This window comes from Bos mutus, chromosome 8 (genome assembly GCF_027580195.1).
Source record: "Bos mutus isolate GX-2022 chromosome 8, NWIPB_WYAK_1.1, whole genome shotgun sequence".
Lineage (NCBI taxonomy): Eukaryota > Metazoa > Chordata > Mammalia > Artiodactyla > Bovidae > Bos > Bos mutus.
In genome coordinates, this window is record NC_091624.1 from 9,417,048 (window position 1) to 9,440,466 (window position 23,419).

General features: G+C 50.9%; 1 protein-coding gene across 1 annotated transcript in view; it reads left to right on the forward strand.

Annotated features, from left to right (window-relative positions):
• AKNA (AT-hook transcription factor) overlaps nucleotides 1-23,419 on the forward strand; it is a 58,328-nt gene that overhangs the window by 22,395 nt on the left and 12,514 nt on the right. Inside the window, 12 exon segments of the mRNA XM_005901087.2 lie at nucleotides 967-1,041; nucleotides 7,987-8,143; nucleotides 8,875-9,032; nucleotides 11,568-11,627; nucleotides 14,169-14,296; nucleotides 14,755-14,962; nucleotides 16,676-16,830; nucleotides 16,930-17,109; nucleotides 17,946-18,192; nucleotides 19,606-19,712; nucleotides 20,303-20,514; nucleotides 21,989-22,151. Of these exon segments, the coding sequence (XP_005901149.2) occupies nucleotides 967-1,041; nucleotides 7,987-8,143; nucleotides 8,875-9,032; nucleotides 11,568-11,627; nucleotides 14,169-14,296; nucleotides 14,755-14,962; nucleotides 16,676-16,830; nucleotides 16,930-17,109; nucleotides 17,946-18,192; nucleotides 19,606-19,712; nucleotides 20,303-20,514; nucleotides 21,989-22,151 (1,850 nt within the window).

Here is a 23,419-nt window from a genome sequence, read left to right on the forward strand (position 1 = left end):
TTTCATATGTCTCCTTGTCCTCTCTTTGTCCTGTGTTTTGCCCAGTTAGAACTAGAGGTGTTTCCAGGTTGTAGTCGTTTGCTTATTTCCCCCCGATCGTAGTTCCATGTGGGTAGGGATTTTTGGCAAGAGTCCATCATAGGTGGTGCCTTCAGGAAGCGTAAACTGCCTGTTGGTCTCATTTGTGATATTGACTATTGATGGCCATTACCTTGATCCAGGCTTTCACTGAGGGCGACAGAGTGGTAGTACCCTGCTTTTTTTTTTTTTTGCTGGAAATCTTCTATAAAATAAAACTTTCCTTCATCAACTATTTGGTTACCAAGGGCTCATTCACATGGGAAAGACAGGAGAAATGCTGGATTCTGTCCTTCTAAGGACCAGTTTTCAGAACAATGCATGGGTTCCCTGGCCTTCTTCAAAGGTGACCAGTGACATTTGTTTTTGCTTTTCCTCTGTAAGGACTTGTTTTAAGAAGCACTTCCGTTTTGTTTCTGGCAGGTTGTAACTCTGAGTAAATGCAACTGTGATTTTCAAGTCTTCTATTTTCCTACCAGTGGACCCTTAGATGGTTCATTCAATCAGCCATTCAGAGATATTGACTAAGCACATATTACTTAACTCCTGGGAGTAGAGCCATGGGGAAGACACACGCAGGCAGAGTTCAGATAGATAGGCAAGTAGCTGAGGTTCTCTGTGACCGGTTATGCATCGCAGTGAGCTGGCCCTGAGGCCATCGCCGCTGTCGGGGCTATAGGCAGGTGGGTGCCTGAGTGGTCCTGTGGCCTCAGACCCTCCAGAATTTGGCCATGGGGTCTGCACTGCGGGGGTCTGCTGCACTGCCACTACCGAGCCCTTTCCCTCCGAGGCACCCAGAGGCCCCCTTTGGGGAGTGGGTTCCCGGGGTGGGGGGAAATCTCACAGTCAGAGGCCTGGTGTGTGACCTCGTTGCCCCCCTTTCCGCAGGAGGACTATCACAAGCTCCTCACCAAATATGCCGAGGCCGAGAACACCATCGACCAGCTGCGCCTCGGGGCCAAGGTACTGGGCCGGGTAGGGTGGAGGGGTGGAGGGGTGGAGGGGTGGAGGGGTGGAGGGGTGACGCTTTTCCCTAGCCACTGCCTCCTGCCTCCAGAGACCCTGGGGCTAGGGGACGCAGTCCTTCCTTGTTCTACCGTAGGGTCACTCTGTGACCCTGGGGCGGCAACCTGCCCTCTCCAGGCTGTTGATGAGCTCTGAGTCCTCGAATCCTAGAATCTGGGGTGCCCAGGAATTTCACCAGAAGCTCTTCTTCTAGATAAACTCTGGAGTAAGACCACCTGGGCGCAACTCTTGTCTCCATTACTGACTAGGTCTGTGACCCTAAGGAAGTTACCTGGACTCTCTGAGCCCCAAGGGAGTAGTGCAGAATTTCTGCTCAACCCTGGGGCTAACACTCCCCTTTGCCTTTCTCCTCCCCTGTCTCCTCACCCACAGCCTCTCCACCCGTTCTGAATGTCTAGTGCAGGAGAGGGGAGTGTGGAGGCGGAAGTCGGTCCCCCCACATCCTGCCCAGTCCTCACCCGGTCTATGGGAGGCTGTGAACACTGCACTTGGGACCTTCCCCTTTTCTGGGGTGAGGCAGGAAGTGGGACTTGTCGCAGTCCCTCCTGGCTTCCTGCTTCCGCCTACGGGCCTCTTGCCTCATCAAGCAGCAGTGGAGGAGGGGTGGGAGCTGGGGTGCAGAGATGCAGACCCTCCCTCTCACTTGCCTCCTCTCTCAGGGCCCCCACCCAGGCTGCCCCCATCCTGCTCCGAGACCCTCTCCCTGCCAGGGAGCTGCTTTCCACCATCTAGCAACTCCTTTTCCACGATGTGTTGCCAAGGCCGCCACGTTGAGAAAGTGGAGGGGCCCTGTTCTAGGAGCAAGACTTCCCCACGTCCCCACATCCTCCTGACACAGGCAGATCCTTTCTGTCCTGGCCTCCTTGGGCACAGCTGTAAAAGGGGGTTAAACACACTTGCTCCTCGGAAGGAAACCTGTGACCAACCTAGACAGCACATTCAATAGCAGAGGCATCATTCTGCCCACAAAAGTCCGTATAATCAAAGCTATGGTTTTTCCAGTAGTCATGTGTGGATCTGAGAGTTGGACTATAAAGAAAGCGGAGTGCTGAAGAATTGATACTTTTGAACTGTGGTGTTGGAGAAGACACTTGAGAGTCCCTTGGACTGCTCGGAGATCAAACCGGTCAATCCTAAAGGAAATCAACCCTGAATATTCATTGGAAGGACTGATGCTGAAGCTGAAGTTCCCAATATTTTGGCCACCTGAGGCAAAGAGCCAATTCATTAGAAAAGACCCTGATGCTGAGAAAGATTGAAGGCAAAAGGAAAAGGGGGCAACAGAGGATGAAATGGTTAGATAGCATCACAGACTCAATGGACATGAATTTGAGCAAACTCTGGAAGATAGAGGGCAGGGGAGCCTGGAGTGCTACAGTCCATGGGGTTGCAAAGAGTTGGACACAACTTAGGGACTGAACAACAGCAGGCCTCCTGGGAGCCATTGGGCTGCCCCCTCCCAACCCCCATGTCTTCAGGCTTCTTTCAGCTCTCTGAGTCAGATTCAGGGGCAGAAAGAGAGCTGGAGGACTGTTGAGGGGGCTTGATAAGACATCCCTTCTGGGGAAACCACATTGTCATAGGCTCCTAGAAGGTCCAAGGAGAAATGGTCTGGTCATCAGGTCCCCTGTCTCACAGATTGGAGAATCAGGACCCCAAAAGGGGCAGAGGTTGCCAAAGGTCAAGGTCAAGAACAGAGGCTGAGAATATCTTCTCCCTCCCTCCTTTCCTACCTTCCTTCTTTACTCTTGAAAGGGAATGAGTCTGGGTTTTGGAAGTACTTATCTAAGAATCAGAGAATATTAACAGTATTAAAATGAAGGTGTTCATTGGGTGCCCTTGTGTGCCAGGCACAGAGTAGGCATGAGCAGGGGGACTCAGTGGGATCACAGCCATGTGCGTCTCCTGGACATTTCCCCCGACCCAGTGGGGACTCACCATGTGGGGACGCCAGCCTGGCTGGTATCCCAGACCCCAGTGTGTGAAGAGGTAAGGTAGAAGAGGCCAGGAATGGTGCAGCGTTAGCTCATCTGCTTTTGCTTTCTAGAAAAAGTGATTCTTTGGCCTGAGAATTCTCCTCAAGAGAAAGGTGGGTACAGGTCAGCTCGACTGTCCTGGAAGCAAAACAATCCTCTCCCCGCCCTGGGAAACAGTACAGGCAGGACTCACGTCCCAGCGTGCTGAGAAGGACGTGGAGCCTGAGTGGGGAGGGGCCTCACTGGGTCTGCAGAGCTTGGGGAGCTGAGTTTCCAGCCGGGCCTCTCCCTGTGTCCAGAGCTCTGTCCAGGCTCAGGAAACCCCAGGATGGCTTCCTGCTCAGAGACCTCGCCAGGGAGGCCAGCTCACAGAGGCAAAAGTGTTACTGCTCCTGCAGGCTGAGCTGCTGAGAGTCCCTTGGACTGCAAGGAGATCCAACCAGTCCATCCTAAAGAAAATCAGTCCTGAATATTCATTGGAAGAACTGATGCTGAAGCTGAAACTCCAATACTTTGACCACCTGATGCAAAGAACTGACTCATTTGAAAAGACCCTCATGCTGGGAAAGACTGAAGGCAGGAGGAGAAGGGGACAGCAGAGGAAAAGATGGTTGAATGGCATCACCAACTCAACGGACTTGAGTTTGAGTAAACTCCAGAAGCTGGCAATGGACAGAGAGGCCTGGTGTGCTGCAGTCCACGGGGTCGCAAAGAATCAAACACGACTGAGCGACTGAACTGAACTGAACTGAACTGAGGTTGAGCTGGCTGGAGTGACCTTCCCAGCAGCCAGCTGAGCCACTCACTCTGCTCAGAGCCCCCAGGGGAAGGCCTGGACCCCAGGCCAGGGATGTGACCCTGGAGACCCAAGCCAGGCACAGCAGTAGAGGAGCAGCGACAGGTGGGGACCAGGGGAAGGAGACTGGCATTTGCTGAGCAGTAAAAGCTGCCAGGCCCCAGGCTAAGCATACTGCCAGGGTCAACTCATTTGATCCTCTTCACAAGAGGAAACTGAGGTTCGGCCAGTTGAAGCGATTTGTGCAAACTTTCCACAGCTGGTAAGAGATTAAAAGTGGGGGATTAAACTCTGCCTGATTCCAGAGCGGGCACTGTTTCTCGCTGTGCCTGGGTGAGCTCCGCTCAGGCCCTGGCAAGGTATGTGGCAGAGGCATAGGGACAAGGTAGAATGAGGATATTACAGTGTAATAACAATAGCAATAAGTGATGCTACGGACTACTGTCCTAAGTCATCTACCACTGGGGAAACTGAGGCACAGAGGTTAAGGGATTCACCCAAGATCACTCGCCAAGCAGGTGCCAAACCTGGGGTTTGAGCCCAGTGTTCTGGCTGCAAAGCCCACTCCGAGTCGACTGTCTTTTTAGGCTTACGAGTTTATTTATGTATTTATTTTTTTAGGTTTAACAGAGCCAAACTTGATGATCCTGGTTTCTGCCGCTGAGGTGGCTGACCAGGGAGTCCCAGGGCCTGGCCTGGGGGCACCACTGGATCTGGTCTCGGGTGGAAGCAGGGAGGGAGATAGGGCTGATCAGGAGTCAGTGCCCGGGGACCAGCTTAGGGTCAGAATTTATAGGGGTGCCCTGGCTCAGCCAGTGAAGAATCCACCTGCAATGCGGGAGACCTGGGTTCTATCCCTGGGTTGGGAAGATCCCCTGGAGAAGGAAAAGGCTACCCACTCCAGTATTCTGGCCTGGAGGATTCCATGGACTGTATAGTCCATGGGGTCGCAAAGAGTCAGACAAGACTGAGCAAGTTTCACTTCACTTCACTTCATGCATTCACTACCCTGGGGCCATCTCTCTCCAGCTGCTGTCCCCATCTCAGCTGTAGGAGGGTCTGGAGGGGTTGAGACCGGAAGTTACCCCAGAGAGAATCAGGGGGCATGACACAAAACCGTCTTTCCTGAAGTGTGTGTTCTGCAAGCCACCTGGTGGGGGTGGGGGTGGGGATGCAAGGATGGGGGAGGGGCTGGGGGAGGGGGACAGGGAAGTAGGGAGAAGGGCTAGGGAGGTTTGTGTGTTCTGAGGGGTTGAGGAAACATTTCCTATTCTCTCCACTCCCCGCCCCTTTCATAAAGTCCATTAGCATTTTAAAGGCTGTGTGAAACCCAGCTGTGCTGAGAATAGTTGGTTATTTAACCCGCTGCTTCCCACCTTGCTGGTCCACCCTTCTCTGCTTAACACCCTTGAGGGAGCCAGTCCAGCCTCAGGGAGCACCATGGGATGCCCTGGTTTAAATGCGGGGTGGCCCTGGGTTAGGTCCTGCCCGTGTCATGCGACAGGTTGGGAGGGACAGGCCTGAAGCCTCTCAGTGATTGCCCACACTCACCCCCAGCTCCCTGCTTTCCTGGGCCTCCACACAGGCTGTTGGTCCCTCTGCGGAAACAGAGGTGCTGAGAACTGCTTGTTCCTGTTGCTCCCCCAGGTTGGGGTCTTTGGAGGGGAGCCAGGCCTGAGGATAGGGGATGGGCAGGGTAGGGCAAGGGGGAACATGCAGGAGGGCCAGGCCTTCCCCAGATTTGGGTCACCTTGGGAGGAGAGGGGTGCTGGGGGGCACATCCCCCCAGGCAGGCCTGAGCAGATGGCCAAGGGGATTATTAAAATCCAGCTTTGTTCTCATCAGAGGCTGGGCCTGAAAGAGGGGGGAGGCAGCAGGGGCCAAGCCATGGCTGGGCCATTGTCCCTCACTTCGCAGGAGATTGCTCTGCCATGGCCAGGACGTGAAGAGCAGCTTAAGCAGGCAGAGGCTGCCTGTCCTGTCTATAGGCCTGGGAGCCCACCCTGAACTGTCCACTCCTGACCTTGGGGGAGCAGAGGGTAGTAAGATAAGCTGCCTGATGCCGAGGACTGGGGGCACTGAGGCACCACGGGAGAGTAGCTTTTTTAGGGACCTGCCTCCATGAGGGCCAGATAAATAACAATGGCAATGATGATGGTGGGAGCGATGGTGGTGGAAGTAGTTACACCGCCGATGATGACAAACACGAGGTGATGGCTGCTGTTCATCGAGCACTCTGGGCACAGACAGGTTAGTCCAATCAGCTGTTGGAGGACTCGAAGCCAGAAGTAGAGCTTCGACGTGAACCCAGGCATACAGAGCTCATACACTCAGCGGGGGATCAGCGGACTTCCTGTTTAGAGGGCCAGATAGTGATTATTTTCAGCTCTGTGGGCCGTACATTTTCTGTGGTAACGATTAATTTCTGCCATTATCGCATGAAAGCAACCACAGACAATACATAAAGCAAGCAAGCGTGGCTGTGTTCACTAAAACCATGTTCGTTAAAACAAACCATAGTTTGCCAGGCTCTGCTTTAAACCACTGTATGGCACTCGGGTCTTCAGCCTCAGATGGTCTTCCCTGACTCTCTACCTCTCTCCCACATGCTGGACTGTTACCATATGAAATCCATCCTCAAATGATGGAGAGCTGCCACAACTGAGAAACAATCCCTTCACTTGTTGGTTTATGCATTCATTGAAACAGCTATTAATTGCCTTTATTATCAATGTAATGGTAATTCTTTGAAATGTTTTTATTAAGAAAAATAATAATGATCATATTATTGTAAAATGATTATACTTTACATCTGTTCAGTTCAGTTCAGACGCTCAGTCGTGTCCAACTCTTTGCGACCCCATGAATCGCAGCACACCAGGCCTCCCTGTCCATCACAAACTCCCCAAGTTCACTCAGACTCAAGTCCACGAGTCAGTGAAGCCATCCAGCCATCTCATCCTCTGGCATCCCCTTCTCCTCCTGCCCTCAATCCCTCCCAGCATCAGAGTCTTTTCCAATGAGTCAACTCTTCACATGAGGTGGCCAAAGTACTGGAGTTTCAGCTTCAGCATCATTCCCTCCAAAGAAATCACAGGGCTGATCTTCTTCAGAATGGACTGGTTGGATCTCCTTGCAGTCCAAGGGACTCTCAAGAGTCTTCTCCAACACCACAGTTCAAAAGCATCAATTCTTCGGCGCTCAGCTTCCTTCACAGTTCAACTCTCACATCCATACATGACCACAGGAAAAACAATAGCCTTGACTAGACGGACCTTTGTTGACAAAGTAATGTCTCTGCTTTTGAATATGCTATCTAGCTTGGTCATAACTTTCCTTCCAAGGAGTAAGCGTCTTTTAATTTCATGGCTGCAGTCACCATCTGCAGTGATTTTGGAGCCCCCAAAAATAAAGTCTGACACTGTTTCCACTGTTTCCCCATCTATTTTCCAGGAAGTGATGGGATGGGACCAGATGCCATGATCTTCGTTTTCTGAACGTTGAGCTTTAAGCCGACTTTTTCACTCTCCTCTTTCACCTTCATCAAGAGGCTTTTTAGTTCCTCTTCACTTTCTGCCATAAGGGTGGTGTCATCTGCATATCTGAGGTTATTGATATTTCTCCCAGTAATCTTGATTCCAGGTTGTGCTTCTTCCAGCCCAGCGTTTCTCATGATGTACTCTGCATATAACTTAAATAAGCATAAATCATAACAAAAATTAATAAGATTATTAATATGGAAAACCATAGACTCTGGAGTCAAAGCAGGGTTATAATCTCAGCCCAAGGATTTTTCAGTTGGAGATTTTGAGTAAGTAACTCAGCCTCTCTGAGTCTCAGTTCCCCCTTCTGTAAAATAGGCCTGTGGTCCCTCCCTCTTAGGACTGCCATAAAGAGAGAAGGAAAGGATGCATAAGCCCTTGGCCCAGTATTTGGCCCCCACCCAAAGGGTGTAGTTATTATCCATTTTTAATTTATTTATATTTATTTATTTACATCTATTATCCATCTTTATTGAGCACCTGAGTGATGGCATGAATGAAGGGGATGCCTTATGCGTGGTTTGGGCCACCTCTGACTGGGCTCTGCCATGCCTCCCCTCCCTGACAGGTGAACCTGTACTCAGACCCGCCCCAGCCCAGCCACAGCATCCACACGGGGACGATGCCCCAGGGGACCAAGGTCTTGTCCTTCACCATCCCGCAGCCCCACTCTGTGAAGTGGTATGTGGGCCCCACCGAGGGCCCGCAGGCCTCTGAGGCTTCAGGTGAGTCTGGGAGACAAGATGTGTCTGGAGGCTTCTCTGTGGTGACTGCTCTGGGGACACTTGGTCCACCCCAGGGTGGCCCTAGCTTCAGGCTGGGGAAGAGAAGGAGCGAGGTGAGGCCCCTCTCTGGGCCCTGTGACTTGAAGAGGTCAGATGGAGATGTGGAAATGTCTGCTTTGAGCCAGAGCTGCATGGGTGAAGCCCTAGCTCTCTCTACTTAGCAGCTGGATGGTCTTGGACAATTTGTATGACAAAGTGCATCATCACAGTAGAGCCCATATCTGGCTAGACCCTGCACCAAGCCTTGCCATGCACAGCCTCAGTTAATCACATCAGCCCGGTGAGGTCCCCACTGGTGTTACCACACTGACAGTCAAGGCAGCCAAGGCTTGGCGAGGTGATGGCATGAAGAAGGTCACACCGCTACAGAGGAGGGTCGGGATTTGAACCTCCATCGTTCTGAGCTGAAGCCCACACTATTGACTGGGAACCCAGTGGTCTGGTTTGGCCTCTAGCTGTGTGGTCCAGGGCAAATTTGCACCTTGTCCTTGCCTATAAATGGGGACAACACTGCCCAGGTCACTTCCTGGGGCTGGCAGAAAGGTGGGGAGATGGTGAGAAGGCTGAGCTGTTACTGGAGGATGGAGGTGGTGGTTTTGAAGTTGAGCACTAGTCTCTCAGCCCAGGAAGGACTGTTCTTGGCCCCAACATGTAGTGACTGCGTATTCCAGGGTCGCCATCAGCTGGAGGAGACCCGAGCCCCTCCTCACCTTCCAGCATGCCCACCCCAGGGTGGCTTCAGGAGGACGCAGGGGGCATTGCCCAGGACCAGCCCTCAGTGGAGCAGGCCCAGGAGCTGGCTTCTCAGGCCAGCCGGTTCCTGACCAAGGTGAGTGAAACCCCAGCTTTGCCCACGGGAGACAGACTTCCTTTGGAGAAAGCAGACCTTCTACCCACTTGGGGGAGGGGCTGTCTGTGTGCCCGGCTCACTCATCACTCCCCTGCAGCAGTTAACTTGGGACTTTCCTGCTGGTTTTAGAGGCCACAGAGCTCCAGCCTCCTCCTTGTCCCCCAGCGCTAGGTTTAACTCCCTTTTTGGCACTGTGTCTCATCAAACTCTGTCTAACTGTGCTTGCAAGTATCTCCCAGTTCACTCCTGGGGGAGACTTTCAGCTTTTTCAGGATTCTGGAAGGGTTATGGAACCTTTACTTTCCGTTTTCCTCTTTGGATCACCCCACTTCTCTAGTTCTTTTCATTATGGAATCCATTCTCAGTTACTTCTCAAGAGGCCTTTTCATTTTCATCGCAATAACTATGAGTTTGTTATTGTTTGTAACTATACGCTTGGCCTTTTTCCAAAAGTACTTTAAAGCGGCTTAGAAAATACCCGCATTATAACCACATTCTGAAAACAGAAGCGAGGAAACTGGGGTAAAGGGGAAGTATGCGTAAGAAAAAAAATAAAATGAACTTAGGGAGAAGTGAACAAACAAAGACCCTGAACACTTCATCAGATTCACGTTTGGCTTTGAACTTCTTAGTAGTCAATGCAAAAAGGGAAACGCAATAGTTTCGTCACCATGTCCAAAAAACAAATTCTTTCAAAGAAACGCTACCATTTTCCTTTCTTCCTTTCTTGGTAAAAACTTTACTGAAGTATAATTCACATAACATGCAGTTCAGTCATTGAAAGTTCATGCTTCATGGCTTTCAGTCCTTCATAGTTGTGTTGCCATCAACACGATCGATTTTAGAACATCTTCATCATGCACTAAGGAACTCCATATCCATTAGGCAGTCACTTCCCATTCCCCTTCTCCCCAGCCCCAGTCAGCTGCTCATCTACTTTCTGTCTCTTTGAATGCATGCTAAGTCGCTTCAGTTGTGTCTGACTCTTTTCTAGCTTGCCAGGCTCTTCTCTCCAAGGGATTCTCCAGGCAAGAACACTGGAGTGGGTTGCCATGCCCTCCTCCAGGGGATCGCCTCCTCTCAGGGGTCGAACCCTTGTCTCCAGCATCTCCTGCATTGGCAGACAGGTTCTTTACCAGGAGCACCACCTGGGCTTCCCTTCTGTCTCTTTGAGTTTACCTGTTGTGGACATTTCGTATAAATGGATTTGCGTACCGTTTGTCCTTTTGTGTCTGGCTTCTTTCACCTAGCACAGTCTTTTCCACACTCACCCATGTTGTAGCAACATGAACTTAATTCCTCTTCATCCCCGCCGTTCTGGGCCCTGTAACTGGAGAGACATTTCTCCTTGTCCTGTGGACTGTAAAGCATCTCAATACTTTTTTTACATTTGATTACACGTCAAAATAGTATTTTAGGTTTATAAAATATCTTATTAAAATTAATTCACCTATGTCTTTTCACATTTTTAGTATGGTTACTGGAACATTTTAAATTACATATGTAGCTTGCATTATGTTTCAGTTTTATATGTTATATAAGTTCTATAATGTAATTATATTAGGAAAAGTTGTATATTTTGGCACTGATCTAGAGCTTTCTTAGAAATCTACAAATAGTCTTTGCCTTTTTTCCTCTAATTAAATTTTTTTTTGGTAACTGTAATAGATACTCATGGTAAAGATCATCACACAGGGCAAAGAATATACTCAGTGAAATTTTCTTTCCCACTCTTGCCCTTCTGCTTTGTACCAAATCTTTAATGAACACACATGTGTTTATAGAAATGGTCACATAAGTATATACACTATGTTGTACCTGGATTTTTTTTAATGTCCCAAATTTGTATATTTCTGAGTAGGCAATAAATTCACTTTGTTCAAAGTTCAGAGAATACATATAGTAGAAAACCTTCCTCCTCTCCCTGTCCTCCCACACCATCCGGTTCTCCTCCCCAGAAGCAGTTAATATTTTAGTTTCTTTCATCCTTCTAGAGATAGTTTATAATATATAAGCAATAGTATTTGCATTTTCCCTTTTTTATTCTCTCTACATTTTATAGCAGATGGCAGCATACATACACACTGGCCTGTACCTTGATTTGATGCTGAAAAGTAGTTCGTGGAGGCATTTATACACAGGAACACACACACACGTGCCTCCCTCCTCGGGATGGCTGCATACTATTTCACGGATAGGCGTCCAGATTGCTTCCTGTCGCCTCACCCCCACCAGGATGCAGCTAATATCCTGCCTCATAGGTTTCATGCACATGAATGAAATAAAATCAAATCCTGGAAGCTCCGCTTAGATTTTCCCCAAGGCTGCCATGGCCAGAGCCAGTGCTGGAGCCTGTTTCTGGCACCTGCCTCTCTGTGCTTGTCAGAAAACCCACATCCCAAGGCGGGACCCAGCTCCCTATGCCAAAGTGTGACTGTGGCTAAGTGTGGGAGTTGGCAGAGCTCACCTGAGCCTGGATTAATGGAGTGTGTTTCTTTCCCCTCCAATGCCCAGGTGGAGTCCTTTATAGAGCTGATACACGCAGGACAGCTGACACCCCAGGACCAACTCAAGGTACTGTCCTCTTCAGAAGCTGCCCGCTGAGCTGCTAGACGACTGCTCTGTGTCCCATAGCACAGTCTCCAAAGCCTTGTTTGCTGCAAGATGGACCGGGGAATCCCAGACACCGTGTCTTCCTTTTGAACAGACAGCCCCGCTTAGCTTTCCATGATAATGATCGCTAGAGCACTTATTATGCAGCGGTGGTGGTGTACCAGGCTCTGTGGCAAGCCCTTGATGTACATTAATTCATTTTATCATCATAAAAACCTGGCGAGGCAGTTACAGTCATCGCCCCCCATAAATGGAATGAACTGAAACCCAGAGAGGTGACTTGAAGACCACACAGCCAGTAGGGTACAGCCCAAATGGAGTTCTGTCTGATTCCCAAGTCCAGGGCCGTAACCACCGCCCTGCCCAGCTCCCCACTGATTATCCTACCTGTCAACAACCAGGAAAAGGCATTTCCTTTTTAAATTTTCTTTATTATAAAAGCGATTGCTAAAGCTTGAAAACTGAGGATGGGGAGGCAAAGAGATCCCCTAATCTAACCATTATTGGCTTATTTCCTTCTGGACTCCAGTATTTCTAGGTAACTATGGTCACTCATGGAGAAGGCGATGGCACCCCACTCCAGTACTCTTGCCTGGAAAATCCCATGGACAGAGGAGCCTGGTGGGCTGGAGTCCATGGGTCGCTGAGTCGGACACGACTGAGCGACTTCACTTTCACTTTTCACTTTCCTGCATTGGAGAAGGAGATGGCAACCCACTCCAGTGTTCTTGCCTGGAGAATCCCAGGGACGGGGGAACCTCGTGGGCTGCCATCTATGGGGTCGCACAGAGTCGGACACAACTGAAGAGACTTAGCGGCAGCAGCAGCAGCATGGTCACTCATAAAATTTAGATTTCTGCTGCATCAGACAGGGTCCCAGGAAGGAGCAGTTGGAGCTCTCAGAGCTGCAGGTGTAGGGATCAGTGAAGGAGCTGTTAGCAGGGGTGTGGGCGGCAGCCTCAGGGGGGCCGGCAAGGGACAGAGAAGCCCAGGGACTCACACCTGCCTGAAGCTGCTCTCTCCCAGGTCTCTCCCCTCCCACCCTCTGACCTCTAATAGATGCCTCCCCTAGAAAGACCCCAGGGGAAGGTACAGCTGGGAGCTCAGCTCAGGCTCAAGGCATAGAGCAGGGTGAGGAGAGGAGCCGAGGGGGAGGACTGGGAGGGGCAAACGCAACATCCTTGGTTTGACCGTTTTCACTGTTATTATGTAGCAGTTGCTGTGCTGTTATACGGCTTCCCAGGTGACACTGGTGGTAAAGAACCCACCTGCCCTTGCAGGAGACGCAAGAGACGCGGGCCCATCCCTGGGTGGACGCGATCCCCTGGAGGAGGGCGTAGCAGCCCACTCCAGTATTCCTGCCTGGGCAGTCCCACGGACAGAGGGGACTGGCCTGTTACAGTGCACAGGGTTGCAAAGAGCTGGACACGGCTGGAGTGACTCAACAGGCATGCATGCTGCACACATGCTCCAGTTACAAGATATGTCACATGGATAGCATTATCCCATTGAGTAGGCAGTCAAGGACCTTGAAAATCAAAATTATTCTTTTTCTTCCCCCCTCTTCTAATTCCTCCATATCCAGGGAAGTTGGGAGCTGTTGGAAGATCAAGCTAGACTGGGGATGAGTCTCTAGGTTGTCCTTGGCCGACCTCTGTCGTCAGCATAGAATGAGTGAGATGAGGATAAGAAGTCAGGGATAATGGTCCCACCTCCCATGGTTCTAGCCAAGAGTTAACTAGCATCACATTTACTATGGGGGCCTTGTGCAATGGTTGGGACTATGAGCTCTGGAGCTCGAGGGCCTGGGTTCAAATCCTAATTCTACAACTTGCTCACTCACTGTGTAACCGTCACCAACTTTAGTAACCTCTCTGTACCTCAGTTTCCTCCTATTTAGATGAAGATGATAAATTACCCCTCTTGTTAGGGTTATGCTGAAGATTAGATGAATAACGCAGCGTCCTTTAGACAAAGCCTCAGTGCTTCGTAAATGTCAATTATTGTTATCAATAGTATGACGGTGATGATAATACATCTGTTGGGTGTATTATCCAACAGGATGTATTGGATTCAGGAGAAGAGTGACTAATATTCCAAAACCCACAGTTTTGAGAATCAAGTATGAGAAACTAAGGCCTCTCAAGAAGTAGGTCTTTATGGCGATACAGCAATAGTATATTTGACACTGTGACCATCATGGAACATCAGGGTTCTTGTGGGTCTACCCAGGGAAGACTGGCACCCTCTGGGGCTCATGCCAAGGCTCTAAGCCGTGCCTCTGTCCTACCAGTCTAAGGGCAGGGAGATCAACCAGGGCAAACAGGTTCCAGAGGCTACCAACCCCAGCCTTCCAGACACTCGGGAGCCCAGAGGTCTCTGCAGTCCAGGGTGAGTCCCGTAGCCATCCCACGCACCCGCGAGCAGCTCATGCACTGTGTCCACAAGGACGGAGCCCACAGGGCCTAGGCACTCGAGTCTTAATGGCCTGTCGGGTTTCAGGTCTTCCAGCAGCTAAAGGCTGCCCACGCGGCCCTGGAGGAGGACTACCTGAAGGCCTGCAGGGAGTGGCACCTGTCCCAGCAGCTTGCCGGCTCCAAGGGGACACCCAGGAGATTTGATCCTGACAGGTACCTGCTGGGGAGGGAGGCCTGCGAGGACAGATGGGCCAGGCCCCAGGTCCCCGCCCAGAGGGGCACGCTTCATCCTTATAATTCACACACTTGGGGAGCGGCGAGAAATCCCATCCCAATTAGCAGCACGTCCAGATGGGGGATACTCAAAGGCTGAGTTCTGTGTACTTTTAGACTCCCTGCCATGAGAAGTGCCCTTGGAGATAAGAGTGGAATCCCCTCACTAGAGAATGGGGAAACTGAGGCCAGAGGGGAAAGGGATTTACTCAAGGTCCTATACCCAGTTGGTGGCAGAAAGGAACTTGGGCTGAGCCTCCTTATTCCCAGTAGAGTCTGCTTTCATCTTGTTTATTTATAATCTAAATGATGATGTCAGATGGGCCCTCCATGGGCATTTCTGGGGTCTCTACTCTAAAGCACAGCCTTCGAGACCCGCTGATGTTTCCTTGTTCCAGGGAGGTGGAGGCAGAGATATTCCAGCTGGGAATTCGCCTGGATGAGCTGAAGGACCTCATGGACCACAACGAGCAGGAGCCTGGGCAAGTTGGGTCAGACTTGGCTCTGGACAGCCCCCCAGCCACGCCCTCCCCCCACCAGCCAACAGACCTGCCCTCTCCCTTGGAACAAACCCGCACATCGGCCATCCAGACCCTCAGCCCTGAGGTACCTCTTTACTCAACCGTATTAGACTGTTCCTTCATTCACTGGTTTCTCCATTAGTTAGCTTCATGACGTTTGAGAAGTTTGTACCATATGCCGACACTCAAGACACATGGTGGGAATTCAGTAGAAAACAAGCAAAATAACCGGTGGCCTGTGCCCTCATGGGCTCCTCTGGTGGCGCAGATGGAAACGAGTCTGCCTGCAATTCAGGAGACCCGGGTTCAATCCCTGGGTTGGGAGGATCCCCTGGAGGAAGGAACGGCTACCCACCCCAGTACTCTTGCCTGGAGAATTCCACGGACAGAGGAGCCTGGCAGGCTACAGTCCATGGGATAGCGAAGAGTCAGACACAAAGAGTCGGACTGAGCAACTAACACTTTCACCCTCATGGAATATTCTGTAGAGTTAAACTTGGTACTTGAATTTTGATCGGTGCTCTGAAGGAGAATTATGGAGTTCTACACCAAGTAGATAACAAGCTAACATATCTGAGTTCATTAAGGAGTCAGAAAAACTTTCCTTGAGGAAGTCATGTTTAAATGAAATCTGAAAAGGAGTAGGAATTACTAGGTGCAGAAGAGGAAAAAAAAATCTGGCAGAAAAAACAGCCTATGCAAAGGCCCTGTGGTTAGAGAATAGACAGTGAGGCGTCCATTGTCTAAGGGGTCCACATCTAAGAGATGTGGCTGGAGAGGCAGGTAGGGGCCCCAGGAATTAGGTATGTGGTCACATCAGGGGGATGGTTTTAAACTGCTGCTTTTTCAGCAGGGGATGATATAAGAGGATTTGCAGGTTGGGCTTCCCTGGTGGCTCAAATGGTAAAGAATCTGCCTGCAATGCAGCAGACTGTCTGCACGGTGGGAGATACAAGTTTGATCCCTGGGTCAGCAAGATCATCTGGAGAAGGGAATGGCTACCCACTCCAGTATTCTTGCCTGGAGAACCCCATGCACAGAGGAGCATGGCAGGCTACAGTCCATGGGATCACAAAGAGTTGGGCATGACTGAGAGACTAACACTTTCACCTTCAGAGCTGGGGAGGTGGTGGGGCAGATGCAGAGACATGCATGGACTTGAGAGAGGTTTAGAAGGTGCATTGGACTGGAGCTGGAGTGATGGTGAGAGGAAAGGAGCGAATGATGACCTCCAGGCTTCTAGCTTGTAGACGCAGGTGGATCTGGAGACTATTCACAGAGATGGCTACACGAGATAAGAACCATACATGGAAGGGGCTGTGTAGAATTATCTCTAGCCCACGTCACAGCCCTATGGGAGATGGCCATCTCTGGTGCATTTTCTTGAGGGACTCCCCTGCTCCCACAGTGAAGGTGTTTTGAGTGGCTGCGTGTTCACACTGGAATGAAAATCTGGGTTCAAATCCTGGCACCACCCCTTGCTGCTGTATGGCTTTAGGCAAATCATTTGAGCCTCAAGTACCTGTCTGTAAAATGGGCTGTAATAGCCTGTATACTGGTGGGATTGTTGTCAAGTGGTATCTGTACAGTGCCTGGCACATAGCACATTCATGGCAGCTGGTTTTGGAGATCAGTGACCCAGTTCTTACTTTTACACACAGGAAAAGAGTAATAGGCCAGTGAATCTAACCTCTTTCTTGCTCTTCAGCACCCAGCGTGAGCCTGGCATAAGGTAGGTCCTTAAAGAGTGGTCTTAGGTATCTGCTGAATCTCTGCCCCTCCTCCTTTCTGGCCCCAGCCCGACGCCACCAGCACTGGCCCCCACCTACTGCCCATGAACTCGGATCTGAGCGCTCCCAGCAACGAGGCAGAGGACGGGCCGCTGGGCCTCCCGGCCCCGCTCAGGCACAAGGAGCTGCGGGTGGAGCAGGATTTCCACGGCCTCCTGGAGCGGTGAGTGCCCACCAGGCCCGAGGCCAGGGCGTCTGGCCCTGTGGTGGGATCTTGCTGGCCTTGTGGGTTGAAGTCATGTTTCTCTGTGTTTTTCTGCAGGTACCTCAGTGTGAAGTCCCTTCCAGAAGCCCTGAGGATGGAGGAGGAGGAGGCGGAGGGCCAGGGCCGCACCCTGGGTTTTGACAGGCCAGATCCAGCTCCAGGAAAAGCAGTGGCCCCAAGGCTCCCCACCAGGCAGCCCCCGGCGCAGGCTGAGAGAAGTCATGGGGTTCCCCTCGAGTAGGTCACTGAGCTTTCCCCGCTGGTCCCACACCAGCTCAGAAACCACAGGGGTAGTAACTGTCCTAGGAGCTAGACAGCCCTTTACAGTTTAGAAACGGCTTTCCCGACCTGTAGCTCAGTGTCTCTACAAACCATGAAATATACACCATTGATAGCACTTGAAATGATTTCGGGAGGCGTGGGATGAGATCTCTCGTAGGAGAGATGCAGCATTAAATGGCATCACTCTTATTCTCAGTCTCAGAGATTCCATGTACAACAAGGAGAAAGTCTCAGGGCTATAAAGTCTTCAGGGCCTCTCTTGATCTTCCTTTAAAAAGAGAGAAAGAGAAAGAAAGCCAGCAGGCCTCAGGCCAAGAGCCTTTACTAGGCAACAGGATTTATCTAGACTATGATAATGCTGTTTTCATGTTCCTTGTACTTATTTGCAAAGTTTGCTTCTGTCTGTAACACAAAATACTGGTCTTCTGTTTACGATAGTGACATGGTCTTTTTGAGTAGATGGAAGTTGATGGAAATGGCTGGAATAGGAAAGAGGGAAGGCAAATTCCAGAAGCCTGGGCAAGGGTACTCTGGCACCTCTATTTCCGCACGGTTTCTGCCCTGGCGTATGGGGCGGGTTTGTCAGCACCCTCATTTTACAGTTGAGATAAGTGTGCTTCAGAGAGGGCGGTGCCTTGCCCAGGGTCACACAGCAAGAGGGCGGCAGCATAGGGTGACGATGGAGGGGTGCCTGACTCCAGAGCTCGTGTCCTGCATTGCATGGCTCCCAGGACAGAGCTGCCCAGCCCATGCCAGGGCTCAGGGGCACCATGCCTCTCCTTCCCTGCCAGGGAGACCATGGAGCAGATGGCGCCTGTGAAGCCAGCAGATGTCTGTGCATCCGTGACCAGAGACGGGCACCTGCAGGGTCTGGGCAAAGCCGAGGAGGTCCCTCCCGGCCACAGCAGGCCCCCCCATCCTCGGGGCCCCAAGTCCGCAACGTCCCACCAGAGCAGTCTGGCCAGCCTCGAGGGAAGTGGCATCTCTGAGCGCCTCCCACCAAAGTCTCTGCACCAGGCCGGCGGGCCCCCGCTGGAGGTACGCGTGGGTGCGGGGCCTCTGCCTCCATCTCCCCCAGCCTCCTGCCTCCAGGCCTTTGCTCAGAGTGCCTGCTTCTCCCGCCTCTACCGTGGCTCCCTGCACCTCCACCCCTCTACCTGGACCTCCTCTTTGTCCTCTGAGACCTGTAGCTCAGTGCCTGTATCTTTCTGAGGCTGCTTAGCACAGCTGAAGGTGGGGGTGGTATCTTTGACTCCAAGTAGTTTGTGCCATGAGAATGGCACTTTTTAAACTATGATAGGAATTACAAATCACTGTGGAAATATGATTTATGGGATGGATCCTCCCCTAAAAAACCACATATGGGGATTTCCCAGGGGTTAAGACTTCGCCCTCCAATGCAGGGGGCACAAGTTCAATCCCTGCTAGGGGAGCTAAGATCCTACATGCCGTGTAGTAAAAAAAAATAAATAAAAAATAAAAGAGAAGCAATATTGTAACAAATTCAATAAAGACCATATAGTCCACATCCAAAAAAATAAACACATACATTTGCATGTGTACACACACACACACACACACACCCCCCTATAGTCCTAATGAGCCCATGGTAAGGAATATGCTCTCGGCCATGAACTCATTGAGGGCAGACACCCGTGTCTCTCTGTTGGTGATCTTTGCCCCTTGCGTTAGACATGGCGTGTTGGAGGTGCGCGTGGTTGATCAGTTTGGTTTTCCCAATTCATGCTGCTGCTGCTAAGTTGCTTCAGTCGTGTCCCGACTCTGTGCGACCCCATAGACGACAGCCCACCAGGCTCCCCTGTCCCTGGGATTCTCCAGGCAAGAACACTGGAGTGGGTTGCCATTTCCTTCTCCAATGCATGAAAGTGAAAAGTGAAAGTGAAGTTGCTCAGTTGTGTCTGACTCTTAGCAACCCCATGGACTGCAGCCTACCAGGCTCCTCCGTCCATGGGATTTTCCAAGCAAGAGTACTGGAGTGGGGTGCCATTGCCTCCTCCAATCCCAATTTATGGCACCTGGGCATTTCTGCAATCAGGTAGAACACGGCATTCCAGGCCCACCCTGGAAGACGTGTGGATTCGAGAATCCCATTCTCGCAGTGGGACTGCTTTCTCCTCCTCCCCTTTCTATTTCTCAGCTCAGGAACTCTGTGACAGTCTCCCTCCCAAGGGCCCTGGCTCTCACCCCTCAGGGACATGGGGCATGCTCAGGGTCCTCTCGGGGCGTGGAGTCCCTGCTGTTGGCCCGGGGCTTATGCCAGGCCCTGAGTACCTCAGGACCCCGCACGCCCAGGGCCTGGCTATTGGGAGCTGGGCCAGCCTCCCTGTCTGTGAGCCTCTGGAATGTGAGGCCCAGGCCAGCACTGGGGAAGGGTTTCCCAGTGTTCCCCGGGCACATTCCTCAGATTTAAAGGGACACTGTCTCTTTCAGGAGCCCTGGATGGCATCCCCCGAGACAGACAGTGGCTTCGTGGGCTCAGAAACCAGTAGAGTATCGCCCCTCACTCAGACCCCAGAGCACCGGCTCTCCCAGATCAGGTAATGGGGACCCCATCAGTGTTACCCACTTGGGGTAGGCTGAGAATCAAAGTGCCTGTGAGCTCAGAACAGGGTCTGGGCATTCTCAGAGCCCCACACTTCATTCCCACCAAGGATGGGTTATTGCCTTCATGTTATGGATAGAGGGAAAGTGACTTGCCCAGGGTCACTCTGCCACGTATTGACAGACTGGGAATTTGTTGAACAAATGGGTGATGAAACGGTGAATGAATAAGATGTGCCGGGAGGGTGTCGTGACAGAGCTGCCAGGTTGAGTGACAGCCTCCAAAGCCAGAGGAAGGTCCCTGGGACTACCCAGGGCTGCGTGGGAAGGGAAGATTACAAACTTCATTGCTGTTTATATTATCTAAAAACTAAGTTGAGCTTTATGACTTTGTGTACATGAGTAGGCAAGTGTACAGCTCTGCAGTTTATAAAGAAAGTGTGTGTGTAATGGAGATGCATCCTCAGAAATGCCATCCTGCCAGGGCTGCCGAGTCCCAAAGGATAGGATGGTCTAGCATGTGGAGGGGCTCAGAGGTTGTGGCCTCATTCTGTGTGACCTCAACGTGTCTCTCTCTCCCCCCCAGCACACCGGGGACGTTAGTCCGGTCCTTCACTCTGCCTGTACCCCAAGATGCAGCCTCCCACCGCCAGACCAAGGGTCTTCCAGTCCCCAGAAGAACCTCTGAGCCCAGCGGACCCAGAGGCCGAGCCCAGAGGCCCCCATCTGGCCAGGACAGTCCTCTCCAGCAGAGGGCGCCCAGCTTCTGCCTGGAGCGGGCACTGGCGTCTGAGATGGGTGAGTGAATGTATCTGGGTTGGCCAGAACCTGGGGGTGGCTGGATCGCACAGGGTAAGAAAGAGCAATAAGAAAATCTGCATTACCCTTTAGGATGCAAAATATCATACAGGTTCTTTATAGGAAAATTTGAAAAGGGAACAAAAAACAATAATTAGCTAAAAACCATCATTGATGACATTTTAGTCTAGAACCTTTGAGCTGTTTTCTATGCCATTGTGTGTTTATTTGCAAATACTTAAAATGGAAGTGGGATATTATACATGAATGTTTTATAATTTTTTTTCACAAAATACTGTGTTATAAACACTTTCTGTGTCTATAAAATCTGTGATTTCTTTGTTTACTTTAAAAACATGCATGTGACCTTTTTATTGAAATAAAACAAGTATACAGGAAGGAACAGAAACTGATGAATTTTCCCAAGGTGACAGAAAAACTCCGCATGATCAGAACCCCAGCCCCCTCCAAGCCCCTCCTAGACACTCCCACCCTTCTCAAGGGTAACCACTGTTCTCAGATTAGCTTTGCCTCTTTTTGAGGTTCCCATTTAATTTTGAAAAATTAAACTTTAGTTAAAAGTTTAAAGTTTAATTAAGTCACATGCAGTTGTAAGAAATAATACCCAGAGAGCCTACGTGCCCTTCCCCTAGTTTTTCCCAACAATATCTTGCAAAACCATAGAGCAATGTCATAACCAGATTCTAACATGGACTCGGTCAAGACACAGAACATTTCCACCATCCCAGGGTCCCTCCTGTTGTCCGTTTATAAACACATCTAACCCCGCCTTAACTCCTGGTAACCACCAATCTATTCTCCATCTCTGTAATTTTGTCATTTCAGAATGTCATAGAAATGGAATCGTATAATCTTTCAGGATTGGCTTACTTTTCACTCAGCATACTTTTCTGGAGATTCACATAGATTATTCCATAAATCAACAGTCTATTCTTTTTTATATTGTTGAGTAGTCTTCCCAGGGCGCATTGTTTTTAATGCACATGCTGGACGAGTGATTTGTAACTCTGGTCACCCACCCCCGTTGAGAGCCTTAAGTTTTGAATGCTCCGAGAAACATGCAAGCAGGCAAAGCTGTGACTAATTTCAGAGGGAGGTGGAGGCTCCGGGGCTGGTCCTAGGGCAACCTGGTGATGTGCAGAGTCTGAGGGTCTATGTGGAGGAGAAGGGAGCTCTTTGCAGGAGGACAGCCTTGGAGACTGGGATCTGATGCAAAAATGGTGGATGGTAGGGGCAATCTAGTCACAAGGGCCTCCGCAGCTTTGCACCCCAAGCTCCCAGCAAAAACCACATCTTCTTCTTGTTTTGAGGGTCACTGGCCTCCACAGGAGCTTCATCTGTTACCTCAGCCGGGCCCCATCTCTTCACACCCAACATGCTTCCACCCACACAAGTTCACACTTCAAGGGTCCTCTCGGTGTAAACTCACTTTGGTCTCCTTCCGCCTCTCTAGCGGTCCCTGGCTCAGAGTTTAAGGGGCGGAAGCGGATTCCTGAACCAATCCTCCCCAGCGCGACAATCAGCCCACCTCCCACCCCTGCCCCTGTGGCTGCCACTCCACCCCGTGGACCCGCAGAGATCACCTCCACCTTCTTTCTCACCAGGACGGGGCGCGAGTAAGTTGGATGCTTGGGCGCTGAGGATTCAAGTGCATCAGAGAGACAGGAGGGTGATGCCCGAGGGAGGCAGGGGCTCCCTGGGGTCTCCATCCAGTGGTGGCTGTGCTGGGACCCAAGCATCCTGCCTCCCAGTTGATCCTGTGGGTCCTCCTTGGTGTAGACACTGAGGACACTTCTCTAGCCAGTAGGAAATGATCTAGAATTCCACCTTGCTGGTGCTAGAACCCCTCTCCCTGCCTCCCAGCATTTCCCTTCCAAAATGGGGCTACACTTCCCCGGAGTGTGTTTTCTGCAGTTTACGGGTTTATTATATGAACCAAAAAGAGAATGTTTTTTCAATTTTTTCTTTTTAATCTAAGTGCAGTTTTTCTACTAAGAAAGATTTTTCCTTGCTTCGCTAAACAGTAAAGGGAAAGGGGGTTGGTTAGTCCTCTTCCTGCTCTCCTGAGTGGCGTTTGGCCAGGAGTCAGTCACAGGCCTTTGTCGGGTTGGGGTGTTGGTTCCCAGGCCTGAGCTTTAGCAAGTGCACTCCTGCAACCCTCTGTGACATCAGCAGAGGAACGAGAGGCTTGTTGTTGTTCAGTCACTAAGTCGTGTCCGAATCTTTGCGACCCTAAGGACTGCAGCCCGCCAGGCTTCCCTGTCCTCCACTGTCTCCCAGAGTTTGCTCAAACTCACGTCCATTGAGTCAGTGAGAGGCTTATTTACCTACAGCATGCCAGCCCCTGGGAATACAATAGTGGACAAGACAGTCCTTGACCTCGTAAAGCTCACCGTCCTGTAAGATGGACCAAGAAACAAGGTTGCACCCCCAGTGTGATAAGCACAGTGATAGCACAGGCCCGAGGGACCGTGGGAGCACAGAGAAGGGGCATCTGGCCCAGTCAGAGGCTTCAGGGAGGGCTTCCTGGAGGAAGTGGTGTCTCAACTGAGACCAGAAGGCAGAGAGCTGAAAGAGTATCCCATGTGCAAAGGCCGAGGCACCTAAGTTTGTTATAGCCAGATCCTCAAGTATAAGGTGGGCCGTTAAACAATAAAAGCAGAGAGGAAGACGGGGAGACCTGGGGGAGAGCTTAGAGAACCTCTGACACAGCTGGTGAGAAGTTCGGATGATGTCTTTGCTCAGAGGAGGTGCTCACTGAATATTTATGAATGTGGAAAGTCTCATCTAAGGATAATGAGGGAGGCTTTCAGTAAGGAAGCTGCAGGGTTGGATTTACACTGTAGCAAGAATTCTCTGGCCACCATGATTGTGGGTGTGGAGG